Source organism: Carassius gibelio, chromosome B1 (genome assembly GCF_023724105.1).
Source record: "Carassius gibelio isolate Cgi1373 ecotype wild population from Czech Republic chromosome B1, carGib1.2-hapl.c, whole genome shotgun sequence".
NCBI lineage: Eukaryota > Metazoa > Chordata > Actinopteri > Cypriniformes > Cyprinidae > Carassius > Carassius gibelio.
Genome location: NC_068396.1, coordinates 31,920,570 through 31,941,695, shown reverse-complemented (window position 1 = coordinate 31,941,695; position 21,126 = coordinate 31,920,570). Strand labels below are relative to the sequence as shown.

Genomic DNA, 21,126 nt, shown 5'->3' with positions numbered 1-21,126 from the left:
CACTCTGATGTCACATGGACTACTTTGATGATGTTTTTCTTACCTTTCTGGACATGGACAGTATACCGTACACACAGCTTCAATGGAGGGACTGAGAGCTCTCGGACTAAATCTAAAATATCTTAAACTGTGTTCCGAAGATAAAAGGAGGCCTTACATGTTTGGAACAGAATAAGGTTGAGTTATTAATGACATAATTTTCATTTTTGGACGAACTAACCCTTTAACCTTTAAAATAAATGGTACATATATGTACCTTTTAATGCAATATGTACATTGAGGTCCAATAATAAGCCCTATGGGGTATGTTAGTGTAGATTGTATCTTGGGGGACAGAAATGGACTCCTACTGTACCCCTATTTCTGACAGTGTAATGGTTATGGTACCAGATCGCAGCTGCATCTTTGTTTAAAAGTCTCAAGAGTATTCACTGAATTTGGAAAGCATGCTTTTTCTTTTTACGCCCCTAGGGTTTGGAACGACCTACAAAATGTATTGAAATTTGAGTCTTTGCCATCTTTGAGCACTTTCAAATTTATTCTGTATTCTACATTCAAAGAGTCTTGTAAATGCTTTTCTTGAACTTCGATCTATTTTTGATTTGTTGGATTGTTTGTGTTTTAATTATTTATTTGTCTCAAATTATGTGTGCTGCCATTTTTGACCAGGTCTCCCTGGAAGAAGAGATTATTATATCTCAATGGGATTTTTTCCTGGCTAAATAAAGGATAAATAAAAAAATACTAAAAACAGCTCCTAAATCTGTGGAAAAATTATGGGCAGCAGCGAACTTGCCATTTGGGGCTCTGGGGGTTTTCCTGGGGGCCACTGCATAAATATATATAAAGAATGAATTATAGTAAGTGTATGTAGCCTATATCCCTCAATCATCAAATACGAATGACTCGTGGGTCCGCAGCAGCTCAAATGTGCTTCTCAATGTCAAATCAAGATGTCTGTTCACAGAAGCTAAGCTGTGCAGCACTTGATGAGAGCTGAAGTACGATGTGAGCAGCTAAACATGACAAGACAATTCTGCAATATTAGCCAACTGTTTATGATAAAAAGTGAAATAACATTAACTTTCAGGGATGTAAACTACTATTGACCTTTTTGCATTTCTCACATTTTAATGCTTTTCATGTGATTCATCACAATGTACATAGAAACATTAACGCAGCAGTTTTCACTAGACATGAGATAAGAATGAATGTTTGTGTATTTCTATCCAGGCTTTCCTCTGTAATTTATGCATATAAAAATATTTTTAAAAAATAATTAAAATATTCTCCAACTTACTCTATAACATTGTAAATCTGAAGACCTTTGCTTTCAATGCCATGATTAGGAAAGTGATCTATATTATAATAAAAATATAATTTACTAATTAGTTCACAATCACATACATTATTTTATAAACAAATTGGCAGTCAAACGTTTGAAATAATAAATTTTTAATTACTTATTTTTTTAAATAAGGCTGAATATATTTGATTAAAAATATGGTAAAAACAATATTATGAAATATCACACGATCCTTTAGAAATCATTGTAAAATACTGATTACTTAAAACAGTCCACATTCTGCACTACATTCTCTTCTAGAGCATAGCAGAGCATTGTGTCATGTACCATTTAACTAAAAATTAAACTGTCCATCTATATGTAAACATTCTTCAAAAGTGTTTACTATTCGAGCTACCTGTAGCTGTGCCTATATTTGCTGTATACACCGGGAAAGACAGATTATAATGTAAAGAAGTATGCCAGTCATTCATTAATATTAATAATAAGAAAATCAATTAGAATAAAAGACAGCAGTTTTGTGTTACACTGTAATGTCAGTAATTGGTGTTGATTGCTCTGTGGATAATGAGCAGGTGTGTTTATGTAGAGGCGTGTGTGAACCGGGTGTGGAGGGCCAATCTGTGCCCGAAGGTCCAGGGCCACATTTTAGCCCCAGTCCTCCCCTGGTTACAGGTAATCCAGTGAACTACATAGCCATTTTATGATGGTTTGTGATTTTGGTTTTATTGACTGTTTCAGACAATCCTCCTGAGAAAATTTCACAATAATTTCCCTTTAATTTAATTATGTTCTTTTTTACATTTACAAGCTGGGCGAGAAGTAATCCATAGTGAGCTTTCATAGATATTTGAATTATTTATTAGATCTATTAGATATTTTAATTCTTTATTAATAAGCTAGTGTTTTCTGAGTCATTGTCTGCTGCAGTGATGAAGTTAATGATGTTGACTCGTCATCTCTGCAGTACAGTGCATCTTTAGAGAGAAATACACCTTTCATACGATCACATCACCAGAGAGTATCTGTTCAAGTTGAATTGGTTTGCTCAGACAGTCCTAACTTTTTACAGATATATGTGTCATGTCTGTGAGGCATTTTTTTCATTTTAGTGAAGCGCTCCAGTTCACAGTGACAGATGGCAGAAAGCACATCCTGGTTGTTTTCTTTATTTTACAAAACCACAATGTTTAGTTAATATTGTGAGTGCACACAAATAAAAGTAGAATGATGTATTACACTGATCTGTGAGAGTAAAAATTATGACAGATTTTATGTTGTTTCCACAGTTATCGGGAGAAATGCCAGAGATCTACTTCTGTGTACAGCTTCTGCACAAACACTCAATAGTGCACTTTTATCCAGATTAACACTAGAGTGAGGGGCTGTGAAAAGCTGCTGCAACTTACATTTCAATTTACAAATTATCATCTCATTTTTTCTAAACTTCAATTCATACAGATGTGGGATGACGTGACTGAGTAAATGACTGAATGTTAATGTTTGGGTGAATAATATATATTATTATGATATAATATATTATTATAATATATAATTGTTTCACTGGAGCTTAATACTGAATATGTTCTTACCACAGTTTCTCCAGTTTACAGTGAGGATCCTTCAGTGCATCAGAGATCAGCTTCACTCCTGCATCTCCTACTTTATTCCCAGTCAGATCCAGTTCTCTCAGCTGTGAGGAGTTTGATCTCAGAGCTGAACTCAGAGCAGAACAACCTTCATCTGTGATGTCACAACTATTCAACCTGCAGAACAACACACTCTTCACTCTCAGTTCAGCAGAAACAATCACACAAACACAGACTATGATATTAAATGATAAATCTGTGTGTGTTACATCTCAGGAGGTATTATTATTATTTTGTCTCCTGTCTAAGGGGATGTTTACACAACACAGTTTACAACTGAAAACAGAAAACTTGTGTGTTTTTTTGTTTATTTGTATGACAATGGCATTTTGGGGGCCTGAAAATAAACTTTTGAAAACAGGTTTGAAATGCTTTTTTCTTTTTTAATTTATTGTATGATCAGACATTTTTCTTTTTAAATACAACACTGAATTAATGATCAATTACATATATTTTAACAATGACATTTTATTGTCTTATTAACTAGTAAAACTACACATTCTGAACAAATCTGTGTATATGGTAGTTAGTTAATATGCACTTAACTGATCAACAGTTACAGGTACAAGCTAATGATGGTATTATAAATGAACAATCATTACAGAACAAAAGAAGCTAGCAGCTTCATTCAAATGTATGACCTGCTTAACACATATCACATTTTTATAGTCTGAGACACTTATCAAAAGTTGCTAAAAGTTGGCAAATACCTTTTTAAGACCACAAAATTTGTTGCTAGGTTCCAAGTTTGAAAAAAGTTTCTAAGTTGGCAACATGAACACAAATTAAGTCTCTTAATTAGATTTCAGTGAGCTCAGATAATGAAATATAAAGAGCATATTGGTCTTAAAGTTGTGAAGCTCTTTCTGAAGTTGATGTGAAGTGAAGCATAAGAACACAGCCACTTCTGGCTTGAGCTTCATTATACACTTAAAAAAGTTTAAATATTACTTAAATATTACACCAGAACAGGGGCATCACTAGCTTATAGTCCCAGTATAAATCTCAAGTTTAAGTTTTAACAATTTACTTTATTTGTCAGTGTATTCATTTACATTGATAATCACGGCAAGAAAAACTGGTCTACTGTATGCAGAGTAGTAACCTAATTCACGCTTGTAAAAGATACGCAATCACGCACTTTAACCAAAAACAAAAAAACTTGTGCTGTCCTTTTGAGCAGAAATCCATGTCCGTGCAACTGTGGTTCCTTGCAACAACTGCAGCACACAGGCTGGTGACGACACGCGAATGAGTTAGGCTATGAAAACATTACCAAACTAAAGTAGTAATATAGATTCTCTTATTTTGACTTGATCATTATTGGCTCCTGTAGATGAACATCAGATTGATCTGATCAGAGGATTAGTTTGAGGGAGGTAAGACTTGATAAACAAACTATTGTACACCCTCAGCCAGACAGGTCTCAGACATCAGAGGAAAAAGTCTCAGGAAAACCTTTCAAGTCTGTAGTTTAGCCGAGAAAAACAACTAAGGGTCTGTACTTGTATGAAATTAATATTTAATTCACTAGTTCTTGTTTAGGACATTACATAAAATGTTGGCAGTAGCTATGGCTGAGATAACTATTTAGTTTAAAGTTTAATAAATAAGCTCTTTATTTTTGCCGCAGCCATAAAATGACTGGTTACATGAACATATCTGTGGGTCTCAGAATGCGAACTCCTTTTGTGGACGCATTCTTCACGTGCAGAAACGTGAAATGTTTACAACAGTCCCAGTCATAGTAATTAATATTCTGCATTGTAGTTTGACCAACTTGCGCTGCGTGCTGAAGAGATAATCACCGCAGTCCTACAATGAAGCGCTTGACTCAAAACCAAATGCATCTTATATCAGGTAAATAATATATCCACGATATATTTAAAGAGCCACACAGATGGCAAATCAAAAATTACCTGTATTACAGTGTATGATGTAGCTGTCCATCAGTGTTAACAATGTGCAAAGTAATTAAACCAAAAAGTACACGATTTATAAAGTTATTGGCTTCTAAAGTAAGGAGTCGACTCTGAATTGCTGAAATGAGTCGTTATAGATTTCAAATCTTTTGCCCATCTTTATGTACGTCACTAGGAACACTTTGCATAATAATCTCCGACCTACCGTGTTGGGAGAAACGGACTTTGACCTGCCCCCCCCCCCCCCCCCACACACAGAAGCTCTGGTTGGTGTGATAGCATCATGTTGAGGAGACAGTGTGTTTTTAATTGTAAAGGCAAGTTTGTTTTATTTTCACTGCCAAAGAATGAAAATCAGAAGAACCAATGGCTAAAATTCATTTCACAATTCACAATACCAGAGCAGTACAACAAATCTCCCTTTTGCTGTGTCCACAACATTTCACTGATGACTGCTTTTCTAATCTCGGTGAGTACAGCGGGATTTTCAAAGCGTTTCGCCATAAAAGAGGGTTCATTACCAACTTTATTTAGAACAATGAGCATCTCCGAATCACAACGCGAAGTATGATTATGAAGTTATGTGTCTGTTTTCTCCCGAGCGTCTTATCAGTATGTGTGCTGTCTGCGCTGATCGTCATGTACAAACACGTCATTAAAATGAAGTGTAACTCCGTGAATACTCAACGAAGAGACATGAGAGAGATATCTATAGAAAGTTTGAAATGTCTATTTTAAAACTAAACAAGTGCTTCCGAAAACAGATATTCTGTGATAAAGTAATCCATATGAAAACAACGTGATGTCTGCTTTTCATGTCTCCCTTCGTGACCACGCCCCCGCGCTGAACGCGCTATTCAGATTCAAACTGAAGCGCGCGGCTTGAATACACCCACACAGAAGAAAAAGCAGCGAGACTGTTCAAGTTTTTTATTTTACTGTTTGTTTCGCGATGAGAGGAATAAGACATAATTCACCCCAAACAGATGCTAACGCATTGTTTACCGTGGAGGTGTGTGCGGAACAACCAATCAAAACTACGTTAGTTGACCAATCAGAACAGAGTATGCTACCGAAAGGTGGGGTTTAAGGAAACTGAATCTTTTGAACAGCTTCGCGCGAACCTTTTGGGGATCTCTGAGAATTGAGGTAATTTTAAAATGATATTTTGACAAAATGACAATGTTTTTTAACCTTGGATGGATTTAAACCTAATGTACAGGACTTATAAACAGTCATAGGAAGCTTAGAATTTTCATCTTACTGGCTCTTTAAATCAGGTGAAATGGTTTGAAATCACTTGTACTCTCACTTGTCTCCGTCTGAGTCAGTTTGAGTCTTGGTAAAGTTCTAAATCCCTGTCGCCAAGATGCTCCTCTTTCGGTCACGGATCATGGAAAGTGAAACATAAATCTATAGGGGTGATTGGATTTTTTAACGCACATTAAAATATTAATTTAAAGCTTCTTTCTTTTCAGATTCTTACAGCTTTATCATAATAGGCTGTATATTAACTTATTGGGAGAAAACCGGTAGTTCTATGTGAAATCGGACATTTGAGCTCCCCCATATAGTCAAAATGGCATAATCAATAACACCCCACGAATATTCGACTGTTAAGATTGATAGCACTGATTCATCAACTATTCGGGGTCGCCCCTAATCCATAGATTATACATACATATATATATATATATATATATATATATATATATATATTTATATATATATATATATATATATATATATATATATATATATATATATATATATATATATATATATTTATATTTATATACACATATATACATATACATATATACATATACATATACATATATACATATGTATGTATGTATGTATATATATATATATATATATATATATATATATATATATATATATACACACACACATGTGTATTTATATATATATATATATATATATATATACACACATACTGTATATACGCATAATCATCAGCATTAGCATTATTTATTTATTTTCTTCTTAATCTAGTTTCAAAAGTGATTTTCATGAATAGTAGACAGGATGAGAGATTTTCATGAATGGTAGACAGGATGAATATTGGACAGCGTTGTAACAGCAAATAAGGGTGAGGAAGCAGGTGCAAGTAAATGAATAAGAATTTATTGACAGAGTCCAGGTAACAGAGAATAGAGGCAGAAACAACAGGTGTGTAAGGCGATGTCTGACGGTGATCCAGGAAGTGGCTGTGAGAAGATGCCACAGGAGATTGTGACACAGGAACTGAGACGAGCGATCCGTGGTGGTAAGGACGTGGATGGGGCTCCAGAGGTGAGATGATCCAGCGAAGACAAGAAACAGAGAATATCAGGAACGAGAAACCAGGCATAAGAACGGGAGACTTCAAACAACGCTCTGACAAACACAAGATGAAAGACAGGGCAATAAGTAGGGATTGGGTAATGAGTAGCAGCTGGTGTAGATGAACAATTAATAGAGACGCCCACGTGAAATGATCAATGCTGACGAGAGACACACAACACTCCACCCGCATAGTGCAAAACCGAGACCACGGTTTACCAAAACGATAGAGCACAATATGAATTGATAAGACTTTTAATTTTGTCCATCCGATTTGTCTCGTCATATCGCCCAGCCCTATTTAGTATTGTGTAGCATGTTAGACCCGAACCAGACAAATTAAAGAGTCGATCAGGACCATGGTTGAAACATGAGCCGAATTCCTCAGAAATTCCTCAATTCCTAGTGCCACAAATCAGAAGCAAGATAACCAACCAACCAACTCTTTCACAGAACAGCTTTCAACATTAACACCATTAGAACAATTATTGACAATTTCAACTGGGAGAAAAGATTGTCAAATTTGGGGCAAGTAATCAAGATTAATGGTCAAAGAAATGCACAGCCGACCATCACATGTAAACCCATGAGAGCAAAACAAGATCCTTGGATTGACTCCCCCCCCCCCACCTAGCAGAACCAGACTGAAATTCCTAATGGGACCTTTTAACCTCTGGTCTCCACAGAACATCTTTATGTCAGAGAATGGCACAGGAACTGTCTTTTATAGATGTAGATCAGAGGTTGGTAGAGTACCCAAAAACTGTACTCAAGTAAAAGTAAAAGTACTTCTATAAATATTTACTCAAGTAAAAGTAAAATTACTAGTCTTGAATAATTACTTGAGTAAGAGTAAAAAGTATCGGATAACAAATCAACTCAAGTAGTTAGTTACTGGTTACTTTGGGTCATATATACTGAGCCTATTTTTATTTAGATATATAGATAAAATGTATGTAATGTATGTGTGTGTGTATAAATGTATATATTTCATCAGCCTTTACTCCAATTTATGTAATTTATTATAAAACCCTGTCTGTTTACTTAAGTAACAGATATAGGTGTCATGCCATAACATATTTTTAATACGACTGACTTTATATTAAATGTGAATTTAACAATAAAAGTTAATGTGATATAAATATTGCTACTAATCTTTCATTGTTCAGAAAGAGAGCAAATAACATTTACATTATTAAAGATCATTTTCACTGACAGTCTAGAGTTCAATCACTCTCAGAAACTCCCATTAAAATCACTGAAACCGTTAACAATGTGAAATCAATATCTTAATTATAGATTCTGCACTTTTTTTTGTTTCTGATGAGAGAATTCGCCAGAAAGAGGTATTCAGTCAGTGAGTGAGTGAAGGAAGCACCGGCATTTTAGCGATGACTCATCGGAACACCTCTGATTGGCCATTGCATTCAAAAGCTCAACAGAATCGTGTGTGATTGGTTATAATGCGCAGCGCTGTAAAACGCGTCTGTCACTGGCTCAGCCCCAGCAAGCGATCACAGATCTGAATTTAGCAGCTGATGATATGACTTGCTGAAAAACTCATACTTGTATTAAAATTAATAAAATCTTAATCGGCTATTTTTTGTCTTTTGGAAGCTGCATTCAACTTGACCCTCTGTTATAAGCCACACACGTACAAGAAACTAATGTCACAGTGGTATCGTGTACTGTAATCGAATGTAGCCCAAGTTATTACCTGTTAAACAGTAGACAGCACTCGCGGTGTTCATCTAATAAGATTCTCCATCGCAAGCAAATAATAGCTTTTGCAGATTTGCTTTCAATTCAGTGAAGTTCCATAGCCCCCTTTTCAACGCTGCTGATGTTAAATGTTACAACTCTGAGTGAACTGCTTCAGACACTCAGCTCGTGCGGCAGGGAACTGAACGACTCATTCAAACTGATTCATGAATCAATTCACTCGTTTGCCAATTGGTTTGATCAAGCCTTTGAACAGAATTGACTCAAAAGAATGAATCATTCGCGAATGGGCATCGCTCATTGCCCAGAGAAAATTAGATGTCGCGTTTGGAATAAACTGAAGCATTTCTAACATTTATTGCATTAAGATAAAGTAACGAAAGGAGCGTCGTCCACAGTAAAGAAGTAAAAGTACAGATTTTTCCCAAAAAATTTAGAGTATAAGTAAGAGTATAAAGTACTCATCTTTAAATATACTCAGAAAAGTATTAGTTACCCCGAAAAATTACTCAAGTAAATGTAACAAAGTAAATGTAACTCGTTACTACCCACCTCTGATGTAGATGCAACAAAATGAACTCAAAAAGACTTATAAATGAATATCAGTCCATTGCTTAACTCCATATTCATTTATATGTAACCCATACATTTGACTGCCATGTTTATAATTACTTATTGTGTATGCCTTTTTAATAACTATTGAATAGTTTAAGGATTCATATTCATTTTTAGTATGTATGTTTCATTCTGCTTGCTTGAAATGCTTCTCACCATCAGTTATTTGTCAAATGTATCATATTCTTGTTATAGAAATCATGTCCAAAATGATACTCTGCAAGAGCGGGAAAATTTGGACTATTTGCTTGATAAGATAACATATGATTTATGATACCCCGAGCAAAGACAATATCTAATTGGTCAAGAAAACATTTGAGGTGTGGCCAAAAGGCCAGTTTAAATACTCAGGGCACTGTCAAATTTCGCCTTTAGTTTTGTTTCTTAGGTTTTGCTAGTAGTCATGCCCACTTTTAGCTTTTGCTCCTAGCTTTTGCTTTTATTCATGACTTTTAGCGTTCTTTGAGCTACAACAAAGGGGACTCCCTTTTAAACAGGCAATGCAAGGTAACTTACCTCCAGACTCTCATCTGTTCTGTTGTATCTAATATAATTTTTAACCTCACTGAGGAACTCAATGCAAGGGTTAATTAAGTGATTGATGGCTGTTCATGTCTATGCGATTTCATGTATTGCTGTAAACTTGGGATTCCACATTTTCATTCTTCTTAAAGTCATTCTTCCCTAACTTTCTCTCTTCCTCCAACTTGTGTGAATGTGTTAGGGCATGTGCTTATGTGTTAGATTAGTTTATATGTCTTAGATTTATCTAATAAAGCCTTATTCATATTGAAAAGAGAAGTATCTTGTGTTTTCTGCTTACAAGTTAATGTCGTAAACTGCCGATCTTGTTAAGGCGGGCGTACACGGTGCGAATTCAGATTGTCGGAAGATCGTATGTCCACGCACATGGCACGAGTGAGTTTATCTGAAAATCTGACGGACAAGGTGATATACGACATGATTTTATGACCTGCCAATTTCCGAAGCAACTGATAGATGTGTTAGGCTTGAAGCACCGCTGCACAGAAGGATCACTGTATGACATTAAAGTACCGCAAGAGCGACACGGATCCAATGCATTCAAATTGCTCTTGTAGTACTTTGATGTCATACAGGTGATCATTCTGTGCAGCGCTGCTTCAAGTCGAACGCGCGTAATATAACTGCTCTCCCTCTCTCATAACTGCATATAAAATATTGATACAAGCAGTGACTGTTTCCTACACATACAGGTTCTTTTTCAGCAACAGGAAACCGGGACGTCTGATCACCCTAGTGTGTGTTCTTGTACATGGTTTATAAATATCTGACATATGTATTACAATGTTATCATGGTTTATGAGGACAATTCCTGTGACCTCGTAAACCAAATGGCTTAAAAAATAGAGGTAGTGTATGGGGATATAATATACAGTATAGAAAACCGTTACATCTATGGAGAGTCCCCGTAAACTACCTATGCGTGAGATCGAGAGAGAGAGAGAGAGAGAGAGAGAGAGAGAGAGAGAGAGAGAGAGAATTAAAAACCATGGTACACGTTGCTAGAAACATCATACAGCGCTCGCTGTTCCTGTCAGAGTTCAAGTTTATCCTCCTGGTCAATAGTCCACATTCGCCGTGGCGCTGCCATCTTTGTCTTTCTTCTTCTGTGGTTTTTCTAGTTTGTGATTGGTCAACTTCAGATAGATCAACAAATCGTCTCATTCAACCACACACATCACAAATTCAAACCGATAGCTCACAAACTTTTATTGATATTTATTTTGATACGAGCCAAGACCACATGAGCATACACGATTTACACACAATTGAAAAAAGATTGCATGCAAACTCATACGACAGCAAAAATCGCACCGTTTACGCTTGCCTTTACTGTACTAATTAATAGTGTTTTCACTACAGATGTTCCGATACTGTTTTTCTCTTCCCGATACCGATTCCGATACCTGGGCTCAGGGTATCGGCCGATATCGAGTACTGATCCGATAGCTGGGTGTGTATCTGTATATAAAGCTGTATATACTACTAGCCCTGTGTAAATTGCTAGAATTATTTTATGGTGTGCTTCAGACTGATCCCTTAATAAAACGTGAACAAATACATGGTGAACTACTGTATTCATTACAGTATTTTTATTATCTGACATGAATTTGACAGTATTATTTATTTTCTTAAGCGAAAAGGAACTTCAAATGCAGCCAAAAATCTAACACCGCAAACTAAAAAAGGTATTTTAGTTTTACAATATAACTGTATAAAAAACTGCAACAAATAAGTCTAGGAATATAGAAAATGATATATTAATCAGATAATCTCTTTACAACAAAAAAAGGAAAAAACAAGCAACCGTCTAGGCATAATTATTATTATTAATAGAGACGTATTATTATTACTACATAGAGACATAGCTAAATCTACTGTAGGCTACAACAGTAGCTTAATATATTGTCAATTTACTCATGTTAAACCAAACATTTATTTTAATGAGCTGCCATGAAGATCTTTGAGTGTCTGTGTTTATGATATGACAGTTTTCTCAAATGAAACGGTAAATCCTCATGAAGTGACGGTTTATGCATTCGTGTCCTCATATAGTGACACACGTCACACCCACTGGGCAAAGTTACGTCCAGTGGACGCCTTTTTTTATGTCTTTGCTGAATTTGAAAAGACGTCCCCTGAAGAGCCAGAATGAAAGTTTTTATGACGTCTTTTTTTAACGTCTTCTGTACGTCTGATTCACACGTTCACAGAACCTCCTTACAAGGTTAAAAACTAGTTAAAAATTGTTCAGTGGACATATTTTCAACATCATTTAAGGTTCATTTAGGCATAAATTATACTGTTTCTGGGCCAAATCAACACTCTCAGGATTTAGACTTTTCCAAACACTGTGTTTGTCCTAAAATCAAGAAAATAATATATTCTTTATGAAATAATAAAATAACTGACGATTGAGCATGTGGTAAAATCATCTGCAAATCAAAGACATTAAATCTCTGAAGATCTCAGCAGAGGAGGATCAAACATCTCCACAAACAGCTTCATCAGCTTCAGATTGACTTAATTTCTGTCAGACATATAGATAAGCTCAAATTGAGAATTGACAGAGGTTTAAATGTTTATATTTGATTCATTTCAAGTCACCATTGTGGTGATCAGTGTTTGGTTTAGTTGGGATCTTGTGGTCCAGCTACTTCTTGTGTTAGCTTGTCTCTGGTGTTGTAACTGTGTCATAAAGCATTCCTCTTGTGGCAGAGAGCATTGAGCTCAAGTGCTAGCATCTTGCTCTTAATGCTGACAAAATTATAGCAAAATAAGATATTAGTGTTTTGTCACAACTATATTTATTTTCTTGGATAGAAATCTTGTAGAAAAAAATAATACAAAATGCTACATTTTGGATATGCATCACATCAATGGTGACAATCGAAACAAAAAAGTTTGGAAAATAAGGATGAGTTTGTGCTATGAAGTGGTTTTGATTGTCACCGTTGTTGTGATGCATAGCCGGAATCTTGATGTCTGTGTTTGAGTACATGACACTCTCACTCAAAATATTTAAATTGCATGCATTTTGTCCATCTTCAAATAAAGTAAGTATTTTGCTCTTGGTCTCTGTACTGTAGATTTAAAAGGCTAGGGGTTTATAAATGAAAAAATAAATAAAGCTAACTTCATAACCTTAGATACTTAATATGTGATGACTTTTTCATCATCAACAAAGAACTGATACTACCTGAGCTCTCTTAATTTTGTTTCTCTTTACTGCAGTGTTTCACAAAAACACAGTTACAGCAGTCAGAGACAGGCTAATTGAAGAACTGGACCAAGATCCCAACTAAACCAAACACTGTCCACCACAATGGTGACTTCAAATGAATCAAATATCAACATTTGAACCTCTGTTAATTTTCAATAAGAGCTTCTCTAGATGTCTGACAGAAATAAATCAATCTGATTCCATGTTTGTGGATATGTTTGATCCTCCTCTGCTGATATTTTCAGAGATGTAATGTCTTTGATTTGCAGTTGATTTTACCACATGCTCAATCGTCAGTTATTTCATTATTTCATAAAGATTATTTTTATTTTCTTAATTTTAGGGCATGACTCTAAATCTAATGCATCCTGAGAGTGTTGATTTGGTCCATAAACAGTATAAGTTATGCCTAAATGAACCTTAAATGATGTTGAAAATATTTCTACTGACCACTTTTGAGCTAGTTTTTAACCTTGTAAAGAGGTTTTCTGAACGTCTAAATCGGACGTACAGAAGACATCAAAAAATACGTCATAAAAACTTTCATTCTGGCTCCTCAGTGGACGTCTTTTCAACATCAGCAAAGACATAAAAAGACGTCCACTGGACGTAATTTTGCTCTGTGGGCAGACTACAAAATAGCGAGCTCCGGTGCATCTGTGCCCGTCACCCACAGAGATGTAGAATTATATTAGTAATATTTAAATAGTATTTTGCAGTTTAATATTCACAGACACTAGTATATATTCGGCTACAGTCTGGAGCCCTGCGCTTAGACTAACACGGAAGCGATTGAACGCAGCTGTGGGTACTGAATATACTCAGGAGTCTGTAACTACCGGTACTACAGAGACATACTGCTAACCACTGATCTATAATATAGAAGCGGCTTCACGGTCTGTTGGCAGTTTAGAATGCGATGAGCGATCCAGTTATATATAGATCAGTGCTGCTAACATGTTTTCATTTCTTCTTCGCTGCTCTAAACGGGTTGCTTGTGACAACACAGCACAACTTCCTGTGTTTTCAATGCATTCTGAGCAGCGAAGAAGAACCGTGCAGCGGTTAGGCAAAGCTAGCGGTCATAACTAGGTCTTGTTTAAGAAAATGGTATCGTATCGGTATATGGGTTCATGTACTCGCCGATGCCGATGCCAGAATTTGTTGTGGTATCGAAGATATTTCTGATACTAGTATCGGAATCGGAACAACTCTAGTTTTCACTATACCTTGGATATTAATATCCAGTGCAAATTTTATGGTATACGGCTTATTCAATGAATCGCTGGCCATCTCAGTGATCAGCCGTGAAACAGTTATTCTGTTCAAATTCCCTTTAAAATCTTAAATGATTCCCTTTTGGCTAAATTTACCTGTTTCCGTTACAATTGTTTCAATGTAGGAATATTGGTTTAAGCAACACAAGTTTGTGCAGTGCTTTGTGTTGCACACTTCTTACACACAGCAGGCTTTGAAAAGAAAAAAAAAAAAAAGAAAAGTAATGGGGGCCTGTGCCTTAGTAGAGTTTGAGGTCTAGTAACGCCCCTGAACAAAAATATTTTTTTTGGCTTCAGAAGACACTGATTTATGAACTGGGGTCTTTGTGGATTATAGTTGTGTTGCTTTTTAGATGGTTTTTGAAGCATAAACTCTGAGTTTACCATCCATTTGCATTAAATGGACTGAGAGAGATGGATTTGTAATTTTTTTAAACATGATGGAATTAATTTATATAGATCTGTTATGACATGAGAGTTATTAAATAAGATAATTTAGATATTTTGGGCGAAGTGTCCCTTTAATGTAAATTACTTGATGACAGAACCTAATATTATAGAACCTATATATATATAATTGTTCCAGTTGAGATTAATGTATGATCTTACCTCAGTTTCTCCAGTTTACAGTGAGGATCCTTCAGTGCATCAGAGATCATCTTCACTCCTGTATCTCCTACATTATTCCTAGTTAGATTCAGTTTTCTCAGCTGTGAGGAGTTTGATCTCAGAGCTGAACTCAGAGCAGAACAACCTTCATCTGTGACCCCACAATATCTAAACCTGCAGAACAACACACTTTTCATTCTCTCAGGTTATATAAAGTTTAACAACACAACAAATTCACAAATACATCATTTTACAGACTAACACACAGGCAAAGTTCACTATATCAGAAGATTAGAGATATTCTCAATGGAAGAGCAATAGATGAGGTTTCACAGACATTCTCAGAAAACAAAAGTGACAGACATTCAAAACCCAATGCTTGAAATTAACACCTCAATCTCAAATTCATTGTTAATATGAGAAGAGACACCCACACAGTGTCTAATCTGTTAACCCATTAGGATTTTGACATCAAGATTTCAAACGCTTGTGGCTTGAAAGGGCTTAAAGATAGAGATCTACTGTGAATTAAAATAATGTTGGGCATGACCGAAAGGTTTATGTGGGGTTTAAATATACTAATCTAATTAGCATATTATGATGTCATCAGAGGGTGGCATCTCAAATTTCATAATATTCAGGAAATAGTATTGAATTGATGTTGCACTGAACTTTTTGTGTGTGTGTCTTCTTATCCTCATTCCAAATGATCAGAAAAGAGGAAGCCAACAATACAAAAGTAGAAAGTCCTAAATGATTTGTAATGTTTGTTTTGGCTTTTGATTCTTGTTCACCGTTTTCATGTCTCTTACTTTGTAGTTTGTTTCATGCCATTTGTGTCATGCTTCCCTTGCCCTCTTGTATCTCTGTCTTGTGTATGTGTCATGTTCTCATTGGTTATTGTCTTGTCATGTGATTTATCAGTTCTGTTACTTCATTGTTTTTTTTAGTCATTTGCCTGGTTCCCCATTGGTTTGTTCATGTCATGTGTCCTTCTTTGTTTGCTATAAGTAGTCAGGTTTTTGTCCTTGTGCCTTGTTGTCTATTAACATATGTAACCTGCTGTCAGTGAGTCAAGTCTGTTCAAGTCAAGTCTTTGTTTCTGGTTTGGATTATGTTTGGATGTTTTGGTTTTAACTGTAAATAAACTGCACTTGGGTTCTTCAACGCTCGCCTTCAGTGGACTGATGGTTACATTATTACTATATTACTATACTATATAGTTGTAAAACGCATGTGAAGAGTAGACTACCTTTTAATCAGTTCATTGGTAATATTCAGGAAATAATAGATATTCAATGGATGTTTGAACTTTTTCGAAACTTTTGAAACTTTTTTTTTTATCTTTTAGCTTTTTGTCTTTTTATTCTCATTTAAAAATGATCAGGAAATAATGAAAAAAAACAATCAAACAAACAAACTGGAAAACAGAAAAAAGTTGTAAATTATTATTACATTACCATGACATGTCAAAATGCATGTGCCTATTTTTTTGATCAGCTGACCAGCTATCTGCCCAACCAGGTATCTAGGTGACAGTTTAGTCATTGAGAGTATAATACCTAGGGCTGTCGCGATAGTCGAGAAATCAATTAATCGCACGATTAAAAAAATGAGCTTGATAATATTTTTGGCCGTGATAAATTTCAATTTTTATTTAAATAATGTAGCATGATGTGATGTGGGGTTAGTCCGGAGCTCAGCCTGTGGACATCCCACGGCAGAAAACACCCTCTCCGATAGCACAGATGTCCCGGGAATAAAGAGAGAAAGTCTCGCTAGAGTGACCAGCTTTGGGAAGCGCCTTTCATTTGCTTGTGGATGTTTGCTTTGCAAGCGATACAGCATTGTATTTGCACAACTATAGTACTTCATTTTATTTTTGCTCCATTTCACCAATAAATATAGCTCATTCCAAACAGAGGTACGGTGCTGTTTTGTGTCTCTGAGCATCATGAGTGTTTCATTCCTGAATTAATCAACCGTTTAAATGATCAATAACTCACTTACTACAGTTTTTCTGAATGCTTAAGTGCTAATCGTGATTCTTGTATCACAATTCCTAAAACTATTAATACGTATAGCAAAACCACTCACTGAGTTTGCAAAACTAAAAGCACAAACACTGCTTTCCACTCAGTTTGCAATTTTGTAACACACTTTGCAAAACTGTAGGCACAATTCACTGCACAACACACTGGCTATCATTAACACTATTTTGCCAACTGTCTGGCACACTTTCACATGTGAAAACTGTTTTAGATAAGTTCACTTTGCAATCAGCCTAAGCACTATAAATAAGCCACAGGTAAGCTGTCTGTGTGGAGTACAATGGAAGGAGCAGTAAGAGTGAGAAGAGTGAGAATCAGAGGAGGCAGAGGGAGAGGACGTGGAGGTGAAGAAGCGACAGGGTTAGAGGAAGAGGACAAGGAGGAGCAAGAAGAGGATGAGGAGGGGAAAGAGAAAGGGTAAGAAGAGTAAGAAATAGAATAACTGATGACATCAGAGCTACAATAGTGGACCATGTCATCAACCATGTGATGACCCTGAGGGAAGCTGGCCAACGGGTTCAGCCTAATTTGAGCCGCTACACTGTGGAAAGCATCATTAGGACATTTCGAAATGAGAATCGGTAAGTACTTTGTAGCACTGCCATACTGTAATAAGAAACACAACAGTACTATACATGCAATAATACTGAAATTGTTACTTTACAGAATTGCTACACATCCAGATGTTGGGGGCAGAGGAAGAATGTTCACTCCAGAGCAAGAGACCCATATAGGGAACATGGTGATTGCCAATAATGCAATAAGACTGCGCGAAATAAAGCAGCGCATAATTGATAATGACACCATCTTTCAAAATATACACAGTGTAAGCATTTCTGCACTAAGTCGTGTACTTGTGCGCCACAGAATAAGAATGAAGCAAATTTACAGTTCCTTTTGAGAGAAACACAGAACGTGTAAAGCAACTGCGATATGACTATGTGCAGATAAGCTATAGTGTCATTGGTTCTGAATTTGGAAGTGCATACTGTAGTGCTGTGCATGGGCCTGATGTGTTGCATTTGTTTTGTCTTGTCCAGAGAGTGATGGAACTAGAAGCAGATGCCATGGGACATGAGCTACTTTTTGTAGAAGAAGCCGGTTTTAACCTCAGTAAAACCAGGAGACGTGGCAGGAACATTACTGGACACAGTGCCATCATCAATGTCCCAGGACAACGTGGTAGTAACATAACCATGTTTGCAGCTATAAGCCAAAATGGTGTTGTTCACCATCATGCAACCATAGGCCCATAGAACACTGCACACATTATTGCATTCCTGGACACCTTACATGACATGCTCACTGTTGAGAGACTAGAGCATACCCGATATGTCATCATATGGGACAATGTTAGTTTCCATAGGGCTGCTTTGGTCCGCAACTGGTTTACAGACCACCCATCCTTCATGGCACTCAACCTCCAGACTCTCCATTCTTAAATCCCATCGAGGAGTTCTACTCTGCCTGGCGCTGGAAAGTGTACGACCGTCATCCTCATCAACAGGTAGCCCTTTTACAGGCAATGCAGAAGGCGTGTGGAGATATTGACCAGGCATCATGTCAGGCCTGGATACGGCATTCAAGGAGATATTTTCTCCGGTGCCTTGGACTGGAGGATATCGCATGCGATGTGGACCAAATTTTGTGGCCGGTCCCAGAAAGACGACATGATGTAGGCTGATTGTCTTTCTTTTTTTTTTTTGTGCTCTGACTTTGTCTTGGTTTTGATGAGTGTGAATAAACACCAATACTTAAAGTTTGGATCCTTGTATGTTTACATGACACTATGACAAAAGTATGACCTCAAATTGACATCTGTACACAGAGAGAGCAAAAGCCAGATGTGTTTTGTATTCGTACCATCAGTGTGTAGTTGGAACATTGTGTGCTTAGTAGATGATGGCTTGTGTTTACTGTTTGATAAGAAAACAACATTTTTACGAAGGTGTGAAGAATTACTCTAGCTGTCAATGTTTTGATAATTGGGTGAAAGGTTTTCTTATTTGTGTTTAGAGTTTTGCAAAAATAGCCAGTAGTTACAAAAAATATGCCTAAGCACTCAGAAAAAAACTGTAATAGTGTAATTCTGCCACCTACTAGCGGTTTTCAATTCACATTTAAAGTACCTTTCCATTTTTCTTTTTCTTTATAATTGTAAATATCAGTAAGCTAGTCAACGTTTTAGGATTAAAATATGAAACATTATTTCTGCATTTGTAACTGCAGGTTAAAGGATTCATGTCCTGCATTAAACAGTGTGTAAATGCATCTAAATGCCTCTTCAGATGCTGCGTGTTTCCTCTGCATTGCAAAGATAAATTTTGTTTATAATGATTTTTATTGGTTTGGTAACAACCCTGAATTTCATATAATTCGTATAATTTTATATATATATTTTGCAGACACTTTATTGATTGAATTTAAGAATTTGACGCTAAATATAATGAACTCTTCTAGGAAAAAAATATAAAATGCCCTTTAAGGGTGAAAATAACCTTTGTTGGAAAATATTAATTTCCATCACTGCTGTGAACTGACTACGCAGAATGTGAAGCATATCAATTCACTGATCATCAAGCTTAAAATAAGCTTATCTTAGGTTTTCTCAACGATAACGATCAAGGACACGACAATTAAATAAATAAATATCAGCCTATTCTCACCATCTTTACTCCAGTCTTCTTTGAAACATGGTCCTTCAATGTTTTTTCAATGTCGGAAACAATTGGGCTGCTTAATATTCTTCTATGATATTTTTACAGGATTGATTCGTGTATCCTGGCAGATTATTATTCAAAATATAGAAATCTTTATAATTTAACATTATTGATGAATAAAAGTTTACATTAAAAAAAAAAAAAGGAAAAAAAAATATTGAATAATAAAATTATATTATAATCCTAATTTAGATTTTAAATGTAAAATAAGAAGAGAGGTGCTTGAAAAACTGAACATTAATCAGACATAATGTATTTTACAGCCTTTATTATTTTACAGCAACAGTCTCAGATCTAGCAGCCGATTGCGATCGATGGGTTGGCCATCAAGACGATCAAGTGCTGTAGGCTACATTAAAAATGTAAAAAGATAAAAACAAAATAACCCTAAAAAGTAATTTCAAAAAGGATTTCATAAAAATAAACGGAATAATTCATGTACATTGAATTGGCCGGGAAAAAGACTCAAAAAAAAAAAAAGTCAGATGCAGACATCACGTTATATTGCAGACGGAGATGTCACGTCCATTGAGAGCAGTGAATGAAGTGCAAGTAAATTGTGCATTGCCTCACACACAGCAATGAGCCGTGTGAGGACCGTGTTCTGATCCGTGTTAGGGAAAAAATAAATAAATAACTTCACTGCTACACGTGAATCACGCGTGAACGTCTGACTCGACACTTCACTGCCACACGTGATTTACGTGACGTCTGCGTGACGTTTACGCCTCGTCTGCGTCTTAAAATGAATGGATTTAATAGCAAAAAAATCAAGACGTCAGTGAGACGTTCAGTGAGACGAGTGCATGTTACAACGTCATATTAAAGATCTCATCGGAGCGCCATATGCAAACACGCGTGCGTCGTTTTCTCCATTACAAAGCACGTGTTCAGTTGCGCCCCTGAGGCGTCTGTCATTGCTGAGCATCCATTAGCTGCGATATCAGTAACAATAAGGACATTCAGTAATGAATTTCGACCACCGAAAAACACTTGCTGTAACTCTGGTACTAGATCTATTTACGAAGAAAAGTAAAAAAATCTCTGCAGTGTTTTGGTGCAGCCTAGGGGTGTAACGATTCACTCGTTTTCTCGATGCATCGATTATAAACCCTGTCGATTCATATGCATCGATCTTGA

General features: G+C 36.1%; 1 protein-coding gene across 47 annotated transcripts in view; it reads right to left on the bottom strand.

Moving 5' to 3' along the window:
- LOC127949395 (NACHT, LRR and PYD domains-containing protein 3) overlaps positions 1–21,126 on the bottom strand; it is a 185,264-nt gene that overhangs the window by 13,957 nt on the left and 150,181 nt on the right. For 27 of the 47 annotated variants that reach the window (XM_052546559.1, XM_052546546.1, XM_052546558.1 and 24 more), the window contains 2 exons: positions 15,216–15,360; positions 2,899–3,072 (listed from right to left, as the gene is read on the bottom strand). The exons of 5 other annotated variants lie outside the window; for them this stretch is intronic. In XM_052546559.1, coding sequence (XP_052402519.1) covers positions 2,899–3,072; positions 15,216–15,360 — 319 coding nt within the window. Of the gene's footprint in view, positions 1–2,898; positions 3,073–15,215; positions 15,390–21,126 lie in introns of all 47 variants that reach the window. 15 more of the 47 variants (XM_052546561.1, XM_052546569.1, XM_052546568.1 and 12 more) reach the window with 5 other exon arrangements.